Source organism: Acinonyx jubatus, chromosome A1 (assembly GCF_027475565.1).
Source record: "Acinonyx jubatus isolate Ajub_Pintada_27869175 chromosome A1, VMU_Ajub_asm_v1.0, whole genome shotgun sequence".
NCBI lineage: Eukaryota > Metazoa > Chordata > Mammalia > Carnivora > Felidae > Acinonyx > Acinonyx jubatus.
In genome coordinates this window covers 176,397,160-176,411,699 of record NC_069380.1, presented here as the reverse complement: position 1 = coordinate 176,411,699, position 14,540 = coordinate 176,397,160, and the positions used below count along the sequence as shown (strand labels likewise).

Below are 14,540 nucleotides of genomic sequence, written 5' to 3'. Positions count from 1 at the left end.
GACCTATGTCTACTTAACACTAATTTAACAATTATAATTATGTCTATGGGGCTTCTGTACTAAATAATTCCATGTGAATTCTGGGCAGAAAAATGAAGGAATGAGTTATAAGAAAGCTTTTCTGAACATACCGTCATCGTCATCCTGGTAAAGGGGAAAAAAAAAAAAAGGTATTAACCTATCATCAAAACACAATTCCTAAAAGAACTGCATTTCTCAATCACATAAATGTCTCTGTTTCTTTCTTTAGTAGTTGTATGTCTCCATAATATATTGTGGAGAACAGTAGAATTTGCTAAGTGGTTCATAATTTCTTAATACAAACAATCATTAAGGACACTCTAATCTGAGACTCTCCTTACACACTTAACACAAAATAGGTTCTGAGGTGCCCGAGAGGGCCTAAAGACACAGTAAGGATGGCAGTATCTACGATGTACCTCAAAGATTTACACACGATATCTCATCCAATTCTCCTAGCAACCCTTTAAAAATTCAACATCCTCTTTGTACAAATGGAAACATGGTGCTCAGGAAGGAGTCCTAACTTGCCAAGGGTTACAGAAATGGATTGGACACCTGATATGTCTAACCCAAGGCTCAGCCTTCTTTCAGCCACTCCCCTTAAAAGCAACTCCACCTTGCATATCATGTGGCTTACAAGGCGTGTCTACATTGCTCAGCATTTATCTCCAGGCAACCTGCGAAACAGGCAAGAGAGGAGCTATTTGCTAGACTCTTCAGATGAGAAATGATGTTTGGAGAGGTGAAACGATTTTGCCATTGACTAGCAGGCCACACCTGTCAACCTGGACTTGTTTTGCTAGGCCAGCACACTGGAAAAGAAAGACCACCTTATTCAAAGTGTTGTTGCAAGTATTAAGTTGGTTATTACATGTTCCTGGTATATGTGGAGTGGTCAGTAAAAGTTTGCTGTCATGACTCCTACCATTGAGACAAGACAAGAAGGATCACAGCCAGAATCACTCATCCCATTTGGCCAACTGGGAGTCCCAGCAAAGGGCTGCATAATTAAACCCACATGGGCTCAGGGAATGATGAAATCCCTCTTTAACACCATGGCAACCATATCTTGTTTCTTTCTGCAACTCTCAGATTCTCATGGCATGAGCATCCACCCTTCCCAACCCTGGGACCCTCAGGAATATAAAGTTACCTTCACTTACAATCTTGTCCCCTTTTTGTCCCTTTGTCCCTTGGCTCTGCAACCAAGCTGTTGTCCTTGCTGTCCCCATAGGATCACCCACCTGCCTTTGCTCAGGACATTCCTGAGGCTGCAATGCATCTTGGCTTTCTCTTAGGATGATTCTATTCTGTGCTCTCCCCATCATCCAATGACACCATAAATCTCACCTCTAACAAGTCACTTCTACTCCTCAAGCCCCATGGATCACTTTCTTCTCTCCAACTCTGGAGCTCATCCCATGATCACATGCTATTGTGTGGGGGTCTGTTGTGTGTTGTGTGTGGGTCTGCATGTCTCTCATAGCTTAGCACTTTATCCCAACCAGCAGAGTATCTAGCACAGAACTGCAAGATAGCAGGCACTTGTGGGCTGAGCCCTTGAATAGTGGCAAGGATGTAATCACCTTCAGAGCGCTTATAGCATAGAGGAAATCAGACAGACCTGGATTCCAATCCTGACTACTTACTAGCTGTGCAACTTGTGATGAATATCTCACCCCTTCTGAGCTTCAATTTCCTCATAGTAAAAAAGAAATAATGATTCTTCATAGGGTCGTTAAAGGCAAAACATGTGTGAAGCTGGGATGACCAACTGTCCCAGTCCCTCTGCCCCGCCTGAGACCGATGGGGTTTCTGGGACATGAGATTTTCATTGCTAAAACTGGACATAAAACTTCCATTGCTATTTCCCAGGCAAACAGCTCATCACCTAAAAGTCACTAGCTTGCCAACGTGCACTTAGCAGGAATTAAATAATTGGTATTACCTCACTTGTTCAGGTCATGGACTTATTAAAAGGGAAAACAGAGGCCTTGTCAACTTTGCTGTACGGCCCAGACTCTTGGGCACCCCTCCTTTCATCCTTCCTTCCAATCACTGTTACTTTAACTTGTGAATTACCACCTGATGATGGGGCTGCAACGAACCCAGCCACCCCAGGAGCTCTTAAAGGAACAAGAGCTAAGCAGTGCAGCACTGTGGGCAGGTGGAAAAGATGGAGACCCCACAGGCACCAGTATTTAAGGGCCTACTGTGCGCAGGCCTTGCTCCCTGTGCTGGGCTTCAATGAAGTCTGAGATGGGCATGGCCCCCACACCCCACAGAGCCTGCACTGATTTTCCCTGTGCCAAGCATTCACCAGATAACATTTTGTACTTACATTCTCTCTTCTGTCGGGTCCCCATCCATGCCTGAAATGAATTAGGGCAAAGAAAAAGGACTGAGCATGAAGAAGTTTCAGCGAGCCAGCCTCAGAATATAGATGGTTTCACTTACTCTAATAATGAGAAATCAAACCCACTGAGCTGTGATAAAATGAGAAGACAAACCCCCAGCAGAAGAGCAGGGGAGCAGAAGTGGAGGAAGGTTTGGTGACTCAATGTTCTGTCACTATTGCGAGCTGAGCTAGGCAAACCTTTATTCTTTAGCTACCGCAGCAAATAATTACATATATATAAAAAAGGTTTAGTCAGCAAACTAACTCTTTAGCAGCTATTAAATTTCACCGAGTAGATGTTTCTCCAAAAGCAAATGAAAACATCTTAGGTAATATTCTCCTTTGCTGATGTTTTAAAACAGCCATCTCAGGGCTCACCCTTCGGTGAAGGGAAAACAGCTGGAAAATGCTAGTGCTTTGGGACTTTTCCCAGATGCATGAGCTAGTCAGACAGATTTGGTGACCGCTGCCTTAGAGCTATGGCAGGCAGCTGTATGCCTGGGCCCACATCATGTTCGCCTCAGAGAGAGGGATGAGAGAAGGAATATATATGTTGATCATCTCCCATCTGTCAGATGCTTCATATGTCGTCATCCCATAAAGCATTTATTTAAAATTTTGATATTTCGTTCATGATTGATATTTTTTACATACATTGCAATTTTTAAAAATATTTCATTAGGGGCACCTGGGTGGCTCAGTTGTTTAAGCGTCTGACTTGATTTCAACTCAGGTCATGATCTCACCTTTTGTGAGATCAGCCCCACGCTGGGCTCTGTGCTGATAGTACGGAGTCTGCTCTGGATTCTCTCTCTCTCTGCCCCTCCCCCACTTGCGCTTGCTCTCTCTCCCTCTCTCTCTTTCTCTCTCAAAATAAAGAAACTCAAAAAATATTCCATTAAAATATTAACTTGATGACTGAGGGTTTTTTTGTATTTTTTTTTTAATTTTTTTTTTAACGTTTATTTGTTTTCGAGATAGAGAGAGACAGAGCATGAACGGGGGAGGGTCAGAGAGAGAGGGAGACACAGAATCTGAAACAGGCTCCAGGCTCTGAGGGTCAGCACAGAGCCCGACGCGGGGCTCGAACTCACGAGCTGTGAGATCATGACCTGAGCCGAAGTCGTACGCTCAAACGACTGAGCCACCCAGGCGCCCCTGAGGTTTTTTTTTTTTTTTACTACCCTCTAGCCCTGACTCTGATTTAATCATCACACTAGCCAAGCAACACCAAGTTTGAATCCTGATGGGAAAAACAGAAGCCTTGGCTATGCCCTTGGTAAGTGGTAAGGTTAGGCCTGACCCCAGATACATTTATGCCATTTGGTACATAGGTCCCAAAAGACTTTATAGTAAATTTAGAAACATTAGAGCCGACTTCAGTATTCTAACATTATAAAATGTGGTTGAACAGTGGGGAAGACACAGTGACTTAAAAACTTCTCCCAATTATTTCCTGTTTGCTACTGTCTTGAAAAATAAAGTGGAAGGTTCAGTTCCCACATACTGAGATGGAAGGAAAACACGAGCATGGTTTCGGCTGGTTGAGGAGAAGTTCTCCACAAACAGCAGTCATTCCCGTCCTCCTCATGGACCATCTCTCCACTCCTTTCTTTGCTAGATCACTATCATTTGTCTTCAGAGGGACCCGGAACTTTACATCCAACCTGAAAAGCCAGAATGCCTCAAGCCATAGCAGCCAACAGTCCCCTCCTCGCCAGGAACACCTGTGATGTCCAGTTCTGTTATAGGCTAATACCAGGCAAATTACTGGCATCACCAGTCTGAACGACAAACTCAAGCAACAGAAGACAAGTACCTTGGCACAGGTGGCTTCTTCCCTGGCAGGGGGCTACTTCTGTCATGCCTTTCGGTGGCTGGCGGTAAAGGAGGCTTTTGCACCTTGGGTAAGTGCTCCCCGAGAGGCCTGCAGAGTTGAGAGAAAGGAGGTGTGGGTAAGAAACTACACTGTTTCTACAGCACATACCGTGTACCCTCACATGGATGCAACAAGGCACCTTACCTTCCCACTGGAGCCGAGGGCTGTAAAACAGGAGGGAAGACATGTGAGTGTCCTCAGCACTTCTCAGAACAAAGACAAGATACAAAATAAAACAAAAATGAAGACAAACAAAACAAAATAGGGAAACAGCTTACCTTGTCAGGAAACGCCGGCTTCTTTCCTGTAAGTAACAAATAGCAGGCAGGCCTTGAATACTTTATCAGCTAAGCATGAAGTATTAAAACATAGTCTGGGCGGCGGGGGCGGGGGCTCTGGGATGGCTCAGTCAGTTGAGCGTCCAACTTCAGCTCAGGCCGTGATCTCACTGTGTGTGGCTTTGAGCCCCACATTGGGCTTTGCACTGACAGCACAGAGCCTGCTTCAGATTCTCTGTGTCCCTCTCTCTGCCCCTCCCTCACTCACGCTATCTCTCTCTCTCAGAAATAAACATTAAAACACAGTTTGCTGAAACCATAAATCCGAGCGCCTGAGGGGGTTGATTGGGTTTAAGCATTGAAGAATCGTAGACTTACAACCTGGAAGATCCCGATATAGAACAGCTAATTTTACAGGCTCAGAGAAATTAAGGGACTTGCCCAAGATCACACAGAGTTGTGTACATACAAACAGTATTTTGGATTCTGTGATTCTTTTCAACATTTTATTTTATGTAACCGATGATAAGAAGGATTAATGTCTCGGCGATTTTATGCTTCTTTCACTGACTAAATGGGTTTTTTGGTTTTTTGTTTTTTGTTTTTTTGTATAGCCTACGTTTATTTCTGTATCTGAAATAAACCTATTTGCCATGGAGGGGTTAATTTTCCTCCAATCCTGTGGTACATTTGACATTATATAAAGTATTAACTTACTTACTTTCTGGAAAAACGTTTAGTTTGGAGAAGAGCATTTCAGGAGAGTCTCCTGGTAGAGTGTAAATCATTTTGTTTTAATTTTGTTGGGTTTTGTTTCTTTCTTCCTTTTACTTTTCTCTTGGAAAAGATGGCATGCAGGCTGAAGAAATTCTACGTGAATCTGAGAACTCTGCATTGCAAAGTTATTCAAAGCAATTTATTTTTTTCTGTCTGAAATCCCTTCGAGTAGATTATGTCCTATGTCTTCAGTGCAATAAAAGTTCCATTTAACTGTATTCAACCAGATCTACCAGCAAATTCTGTATGCACTGAACAAGTTACTTAAGGTCTTTGAGTCTCAATTTCCTCATCTGTAAAATCAGGATTATAGATCTAAAATGTATAGGTTTGTTGTTAGGAGCGGGTGACAATTTATATGCAGGGTCAGGCACATGACACATGGATGCTGACAACTGCTAGATAGTTCTTTCTTTCCCTCCCTCCTATACCTCTGCACAGTTAACACCCTATGGTGAATGATGATATGATTTTCACAACTTGAGGTACAGCCCAAGCCATGAAGAAGTCTTAAGAATCTTGTCCTACTATGAGGAACTCACTGCCCAGGGGTAGGCTGTTTTGGTGGTATAAGAAATGTGTATTATTCATGAAACTTTGCCTTAGGATGAAAACTCAACTTTACAGGGTTACCCAGAAAACCTATATTTATATTTTTAGGCTTAAGTAGATTTTCTTTTTAAAAAAAAAATATCTTCTGATTTGTACAGATTCTCTGGGCACCGTCTCTGTTAAGAGTCTCTCTCTCTGTTAAGACTCAGAGCACTGTAAGAGGTTAGTTCTCTCAAAACATCATGAACAAGGAAATAATTCAAGAGTAGGTATGGTCAAGAAAGGGTGTATTTAATTTTTTTTAAAAGAACCTTTTTAAGGGGCGCCTGGGTAGCTTAGTCTGTTAAGCATCCGACTTCGGCTCAGGTCATGACCTCTTGGTTTGAGAGTTTGAGCCCCGCATCGGGCTCTGTGCTGACAGTTCAGATCCTGGAGCCTGCTTTAGATTCTGCGTCTCCCTCTCCCTCTCTGTTCCTCCCCTGCTTGCACTCTGTCTCTCTCTCTCTCTCTCTCAAAAATAAAGATTTAAAAAAAAATTTTTTTTAACATTTATTTATTTTTGAGACAGAGAGAGACAGAGCATGAATGGGGGAAGGGCAGAGAGAGGGGGAGACACAGAATCCGAAACAGGCTCCAGGCTCTGAGCTGTCAGCACAGAGCCCAACGCAGGGCTCAAATTCACAGACTACGAGATCATGACCTGAGACGAAGTCGGATGCTCAACCGACTGAGCCACCGAGGCGCCCCAATAAATAAAGATTTTTTAAAAAAAATTAAAAAAAAAGAATCTTTTTAAAAGATAACCTTTGTTCAGGAGGTGACTCTGAAGGATTTGATGTCAGTATTCCACTCTCCTGACGCTTTGACTTACGGTCGTAAGCACACCTAGAGACTGAAGTTGAATCTCTCTTCCTTTTCACATAATTTGAATAGCCCTGTGCAGCATACCGCTGTAAACTCAAGTAACCCACACAGTTTCGCATGAGTCATCAGAGCTGTGGTGCAGTTCAGGGAAAAGCAGCAAGCAGGAGCCTCATATCCAAGAACTGAAATTCATTTGCGGACAGAGAGGAACCTTAGGTTACAAAAGCCTAAATGCCTTGCTCAGAGTGCAGGTCAGGAAGGTTGAGTGGGTCTGGGATTTGGGGCTCCTTGTCCCTCAAGGCTTGTAGCTCCTTCCCCAGGACCCCCTACCCATATCAAGGGAAATCCAGGGTCTCCAACTACAGCATGATGCGGTAGAAAAGAGCACCCTGCATTGAAGTCAGAAAGACATAAGTTCAAATCCTGAACCTAGTTACGTAAATTTGGAAAAATTATTCAACCTCTCATCATCTACAAAGCGGGGGTCATAATACACCTCCTTTGTTGGGTTGGTGTGAGGATAATGTAGGTAAATTATTTTTGGTAGGTAAAACACTTGGCCCATAGTAGGTGCTCAATAAATGGTAGCTAAGTTTTAGAATTGAATTGAAAATAGCTTTATTTAGAGGTAGCTGTGATCCAAGAACACTCTAGGTCAATTCTGGAGGAAAAGGACTGTCGGATACCCACAGTTGGATCAATTGCACGTGTACAACAATAAATAATCCTTATGTTTGAATAGCACCTTAGAGTTTTATAAAGCAGTTCCTCCTTACAGAATAGCCACCTGACAAAGAAGGGGACAACTCTGAAAACCTACGGTCCCTGTGGTCAGTAAGCTGCTAGGTAGCAGCCAAGGCAGCTGACAACAGCTCTCCCGGACCTCCTGTCTCTGCCCAGTTCCTCCCCCTGCGCTACGAAGCCCCCTGCACCATCTGTCAGGAGGACAATGAGGTATGTGTACACATCACACCCATGAAGAAGCAGGCCTAGCACAGGGCTGACAGCAGGAGCTCTGAAGTCAGTCTGATCTCCACTTGGGTCTCTACCCCCATCACTTGGTGGGTGAGTGATTTGGGAAAGTTAACTCTTTGTGCCTCAGTTGCCCCATCTGTGAAATGAGGACGATTCTAATAGTCCCGCTTTACAGTACCCTTATGATTGCGGGCAGACATGTGTAAATCACACCGTAAGCACTCTATACATATTGGCCTCTGTTACAACGCATCGAATAGAGTGATACCAACCTAGTGTGAAGGGCTCTCTGTCAAATGGGGCTAACGAACGATCGAGGGGAGGTTTCGTGCTTCTGTCTATGGAAGGAGCAGGGACTGGAAGGGAAAAAGACTGAAGTCAATTAAAAGAAGAAGGAAGTTGGCTGGGGGTGAGGGAATGGGTACTCTGGTGGGCAAGAGAGGAAAGGCCCCCGTACTTACGCTTTGCTGGTTTATGGTTTCTACTTCTGCTAGGCTCTTCGTGGTTGGGCTGGGGTGGGGGGAGTGGCTGTTTAAAAAAGAGCCACATGTTAGGCAGTATCTCATGACGACACATCCACAAGTCCTGGTGGTCTTATCCCCCCAAATCTCACTCTGCTCACTTTCTTTATCTCTGTTTCTCACCTGGATAGTAGCCTGTTACCTGAGCTCTCCATCCCACACTCTTCCATCTGGGGTACTGAGCATGTCACTCCCCTGCCAAGCTCTCGAGTGGCCCCTATCATACTGGGAACACAGTAGCAACTGGCAGTGTGCCCTCACTTCCAACCCTCTTAGACTCCTCTCTCCGGTGCACACTGGGCTCCCACTCTAAACATCTTCTTGTAGTTCCTGCAAAATCTCAAGTTCATGCCCTCTTTCTCATCTTGGTATTTGTGTTTTCCTCTGCCTAGAATTCTCTTTCCCCAGCTCCTGTTACCACCGACTCATTCTGTCCAGCTCAGTGTTACCTCCCCACCCATCATCAAGTTATTGGGTTTTCTGTCTCTCCTAACCACATGTTACTACTCAAATTGTCTTGCGTATACATCTGTTTACTTGTTTAGTATCTGCCTCCCCCTACCAGAATTGAACCTTTCTAAAAGCAGGGACCTTATTTGCCTTGTTCATGCTCTATTCCCAGCAGCTAGAACACTGCCTGGCAGAGACTAGTGGCTAATCTTTTGACTGAATGAGTGAATTCTTCATCCCAATAGTGAAGGTGGATGCCTTCAGATTTCAAAGCAAAATGCATTTGTAGATCAATGTAGCTCTGAGCCCCCTTTGCAAGAAAACTGCACGAGCAAGAAGAAGCCATCTATGCTTGGATGAAAGGTCCCAAAGGTGGTGTGGTCTGCCTTTTGAGCTTTTGGGGAAATACATTGTCTTCCTCCTACTAGCCCTGACACTTTGACATTTGCCACCGCTGTTAAAGTGCTCAGATCCCTTATGAAGAGAACACATTTCCAGATATTGACACATTAGCCTGAAATTCTCTGGGTGTCTCTTAATTGGACCTAAAGGACCTGGGACTGTAAGCTTGAAGAAAGAGGAAAGGGGGTTTGCTGCCTCTCTCTTTACTCCTGGGTTCACTGCATTGTAAACCGGTGGAATTTCCGCCTTCTGCCAGCAGGTGGCGCACGTCTCGCAGGCGAGAGATGGAGCCAGGGACCCAGGCAATAGCAGTAGGGGCCGTAGACTTAGCCTAGGTCCTTCAGAGTTTATTTCAGTTTATGTTTATTTCAAAGGTAGGAAATAATAGCACACTGAATAGTAGAAGGAGACCTTTTATTATACAAGTAGTTTAAATTGTTTGTGGTAAAAAGAAAATGCCGATGATATGCACTATGACGAGAATGAAAATCTCTGTGAGTGCTGGGGTTTGCATGTTCCCCGCCTATATATAACCCTCTCATACTGGTCAGCACTGGGTGAAGATACATATACTCTTCCCTTCTTTCTGGCAAAGGAGGGATCAGAGTGGACACAGCACCAGGGAAGAAAGCGAGGAGGCCTACCGCGTGGCTCCGGCCTGCAGGCGGAGGAGGGAGCACGGCCATTGGTCTCTGCGGGGGCACTGGAGGCTGCTGCGGGACTTTGCTGGAGGGGGGCCGGTCTGTGGAAAGGCAAGGGCAGTAGGGCAGTGAGATGAGAGCGGAAATGCCACACTGAGATAAGTGTGGATTCTCCCGGAGCAGCTGACCCTGTGCCCGGCTCTGAGCACCTGTGGGCTCTGGAGGCCCCATCCCGCAGACCCTCACCGGTGCCAACGCCGGCCTGCCTGGGTCACTCTCACAGACACGCGCGCGCGCGCGCACACACACACACACACACCCAGGGGCGCCCCATCCTGCAGACCCCCACCAGTATCAACACCAGCCTGCTTGGGTCACTCACACACACACACACACACACACACACACACACACACACACCCAGGGGCGCCCTATCCCGCAGACCCCCACCAGTGCCAACGCCGGCCTGCCTGGGTCACTCTCACACACACATACACACACACACAGCCTCCAGGACAGGGTTAAGTGGGCTCTCATGGTTCATGGGGATTGTGGGTCCCCTCCTTCCCCTCACAAATGCTCTGGGCTGACCTCCCCTGTCACTTCCTCCTTTTGCTCATCTCTTCCCTTAAAGGGAGGGGCCGGTCACCAACTCCTTTTACGGAATCACAGACTTTTTTTTTTTTTGGTAAGATTTTATTTTTAATTAATCTCTACACTCAACATGGGGCTCCAATTTATAACCCGAGATCAGGAATCACAGGCACCACCGACTGAGCCAGCCAGGTGCCCCCTAATCTCAGACTCTGGACTGGTTACTTGGACTTGCTCTGGACAGAAGCTCACAGTATTCGGATCCCACTGAAGTATCCCAGGGCCCAGTTGATAGGCTGGCTATGTCCCTCCCTTTTGGCGGAGGAAAGGCCAGGCCAGGACTGTAACTGAGGGCCTCCTTACACTTTGTGCCCCCCGGGGCCTCCGTTGCCACACCACAGTCCCAGCCTTGGAGAGGTATTGCTCTTCCACAGAGAGTGGGGCTCCGAACTAGGACATGCCTGGTCTAACCTCACGCCTCTACACTTGTTGGCCAGCTCTCACTCCTCTGACATGGCTCCTTCCAGCTCAGAGCCTCTGCAAGGCTGTTCCTACTGTTGAAAACATCCACCCTCACTTTTCCTACCCACCCCCACTCCATTCAGCTGCTAAATCTCAGCTTAAATCCCATACCCTAAGGGCAGCAAGCCCAGCCGAGGCAAGTGCCCCAGCCTTATCTCCCGCACTTGCCTCCCTGCGTGTATATCAGTATATATCATATCGTGGTTTAATTAAGTCATTTGTGCCCCATTGGTTTGATGTTACCTCACCCACCGGACGGTGAGTTCTTTTGGGTGAGGACTGTCTTCTTCACTCTGTGTCTCCATTACCAGCACATATGAGGCACTCAACAACTTAATTATCCATTTCTTCTCTGGGCCTCAGTTTCCCTGTATATGAAACAGGCTTGATAATTTTTCCCCATATCACACAGTGTGCTTCAAAACACAAAATGAAATGACAAAGTGTTTGTGAGAGGGCTTGAAAATGGCGAAAGTGTTGTATGGCATAACGGATAAGAGGTACCAATCTTGTTGTGATACAGGTCATCAACTTTCTAGCTGACCCTTTGAGCCTCGGCTCTGCAAGAGGGCGCAGACTTATTTTCTGTCACCACCGCGCCTGGAGTGTAAGCCCCACGAGGTAAGGGCTATAGTCTTCTTTCCTGACGATTTCAAATGTCAGCATTTAGAATGATGCCTGGCTCGCAATGGGAGATCAGTCATTTTTGTTGAATGGAAAAATGAATGAATGAGGGAGAAACAGGCTGATAGGAACAGACCGACAAGAAAAATCTTAAATACTGTTCACAAATTTTTGAGTCAGGATCCAGCCCTCTCAGTATCGTTCTGTTTACTGTGGCTGTTTGTGGATGGAAGTGCCGTGTATCTAGGAGTTGCTCAAAAGATGGGCAACGGGGAGGTGTTCTTGGGTACCTAAGTAGTACACAAAATGAATTGTTACTGCCAAATACCTTTCGGTGGCAGTTCAGTGCCCGTATCAGCCCCCACAGGCAACAATTTGTCTGTAATATTTAAAATCATTGAGAAGGGCACCTTTTGGGATGAGCACTGGGTGTTGTATGGAAACCAATTTGGCAATAGATTTCATATTAAAAAAAAAATAAAATCTTGACAGCAAAGCTCTGGGGTCTGTGTATGGTTATTATCCTATTTCACAGATGAGGAAATTGAGGCCCAGAGAGGTGGAGTCACTTGCCCGAAGCCACACAGCCGGTAAGGAGCCGAGCTGGCGTTGGCGGGCACTTTTGAGCTGCACGGGCGCGGCGGGCTGCCAGGGCCTTACCAATGTACATGGAGTTGGAGTTGGAGAAAGGCTTGGCAGGCAGGATGGAGTTCTGCAAAGCCTCCTCATCATTGGAGGGCGGTGGCTCATAATCCGCATCGTCTTCCACGGGCGCCCCTTCCTCCTCCTCGTTGGGGGACTCGTAGTCACCCTCATCCTCCCCCTCCTCATCGTCATTGGGGCTTTCATAGTCATCTTCTTCCTACCAACACAGTGACAGGGACGGCCCAGTTTGTACAGGCTCCGTGACACCCATGTGCCTGCATCAACTCTCTCTCTGCCAGTACTAGGACAGTCACTCCCATTTTACAGGTAAGGACACTGAGGTTGGGCGTACAAACCATAGGGCTAGCAAGTCGTGGATTTGGGGTCTCTGTCAAGGCCCTTAGACCACGAGGCGAGTGCATTTTCCTCTGCACCTTTTTGCACAAGAGACAGAAGCAAAAGAAATGAGGAGGACACTGGAAGAGAGGGGTGAGAGAAGCTGGCTCTGTGTGGAGTAAACAAGTTTTTTATTCCAGGCATCACCAAGAGGAAGTCTAAACGCCTGGAGCATTTGTGATGCCGCTGGTTAATTGTCAGTTCTGTCTTAGTGTGCCCGTGCTCCAAACATTTCTTCTCATTATAATCTAGTGCAGTGTTGAAGGCCATGCTAATGGGGAAACCAGATAACCAAAGCCTGTTAATTAGAAGGCAGATAAACTGTGTCTGAAAGGGGAGAGTCAGGGCTGTGCTATTCTCTTTGCTGAGAGCTGAACGTATGGAAATACCAGCCTATTATTCATGACATCTGACACTGAGTTTAAAGCTGCTTTTTTGGAAGAGACTCTCTTTCTAAATTTTAAACTTTCTGTTGTATTTTATGTGTGCTTCTTTGTGGGCCTCAGGGAGAGTGAGCCCTGGGGACTGAGTGGTTGCCTTTGAGGTAGCTCATGAAAGCGGACAGTCACCGTAATGGTTTCCCAAGCAGAGGTGGCACCATCAGCCGCCGAGCGACACATGCCTTATCACTCTCATGCCAAAGTCAGGTGGGTAATAAACGAGCCCAGGGCAGTTCTCTGAAGTCAAGGGCAGCATGGAAAGAAGCAACAGGAAGTTGCATGTTGATGAGGAAAGGTGTGTACCAATATCCTAGAAATCCTCACAGCTTTGCTAAGTGACTTAAGAAAGACTGTCTCCATTGTTCTATTGAAAGACTGCTGTGTTCATGTTTGATCGAGGAATATTTTTTTTAAATATGGGAAGGGAAAGTGAGGTTGAGTATCTTCCTGAACTCTGAGAAAGTCTTCATGCCATCTTTTGTGTTCCTGTAACTTGAGAGCAGAGGATGGAACCCCTGAGTCAGGGAACTTGGGAACAGTGGCCTCCACCTCTATCCGGGCCCTACCGACTGCCCTTGACTGACAGAGGAATCCCTAGATTGTCTCAGCCTGCACACCTCAGCCTCATTGCTCCTGCTTTGGACCAGCCTTTACCCTGGAGGTCTTTCTCAACAGCAGACTTTTCCTCTCACTTTGAGAACAGTGGGTTTCCCCCATGATTTGTCTCCTAAATGTGCATATCCTAATCATATTCTGCCGTGTGTATGTGTGATCTATGCTGTGAAGTGCTCACAGAAGTGGGTTCTTTATCTCTACCCCACCCGCCCCATGCCCTGTGCAGGCCTGAGTATGTATTGGAACGCATGAGTGTTGAGGCAGCACTCATGGAAAGCCTCTGTTCACAGAGAGAGTGAAGGACACTAGCCGCAGGCTGGGCTCCCACCCAGAAGGGACAAAATGGCAAGCAGTGGCCAAGATGCAGCTTCTGTGCAAAACTGTAAATGGTTTAGGTGAATCTCTGGTCTATTTTCCCTTTTGTACAAAATAAATCTGTCCAATTCCTTTGTCTTCTTGTAGAAAGCACAGACTTAGCTAGCATTTTTCAAATTCTGTGCTTCCTTTTGCCAGACTTGCAACAGGACAAGGAATGTTTTATCTGCTTCCTGAAGGCACTGAGGCAGCTGCTTACCAGAAAGACCACTAGACTGAGGGTCAGGCCACCTGAGTCCCAGGCCTGCCTGTAATTAGCTGTGTGGCTCTACATAAGTCCTATTCTCCACTGGGCCCAGCCACTCCCTCTGTAGAATGAACACAGTGGGCTATGGGCCATAATAGCATTCTTAGCCAGAGCCCAGCTTCATGCGGTGACAGTGGATGCAGTGTTCTGGGGAGAGGACATCCAGAGTTCTTCAGACTCTCCAAGGGGTCACCGTGACCCCTCAAACATAAAACCCAATTGGTTTGGACCTTCCCTGAGGCCTTTTTCGGGCTAATAATTGATTCTGAAATCTCTTTCCTTCTGTTTCACCAGTGGGGACTTAAGTCTGTAAGAAAAGCT

At 46.2% G+C, this 14,540-nt stretch overlaps 1 protein-coding gene and 1 long non-coding RNA gene across 2 annotated transcripts in view; one reads left to right on the top strand and one right to left on the bottom strand.

Annotated features, from left to right (window-relative positions):
* The window catches only part of LCP2 (lymphocyte cytosolic protein 2), a 45,879-nt gene that overhangs the window by 9,673 nt on the left and 21,666 nt on the right, over positions 1–14,540 (bottom strand). Inside the window, exons 7-14 of the mRNA XM_053226607.1 lie at positions 12,162–12,363; positions 9,765–9,862; positions 8,209–8,275; positions 8,020–8,103; positions 4,580–4,605; positions 4,446–4,465; positions 4,242–4,349; positions 2,353–2,396 (exon numbers count right to left, since the gene is read on the bottom strand). Of these exons, the coding sequence (XP_053082582.1) occupies positions 2,353–2,396; positions 4,242–4,349; positions 4,446–4,465; positions 4,580–4,605; positions 8,020–8,103; positions 8,209–8,275; positions 9,765–9,862; positions 12,162–12,363 (649 nt within the window). The remainder of the gene's footprint in view (positions 1–2,352; positions 2,397–4,241; positions 4,350–4,445; positions 4,466–4,579; positions 4,606–8,019; positions 8,104–8,208; positions 8,276–9,764; positions 9,863–12,161; positions 12,364–14,540) is intronic.
* LOC128316468 (uncharacterized) lies at positions 11,313–12,631 on the top strand. The gene is made up of 3 exons (XR_008300411.1): positions 11,313–11,498; positions 12,037–12,091; positions 12,376–12,631. It is a non-coding gene; the product is annotated as an uncharacterized LOC128316468 (long non-coding RNA).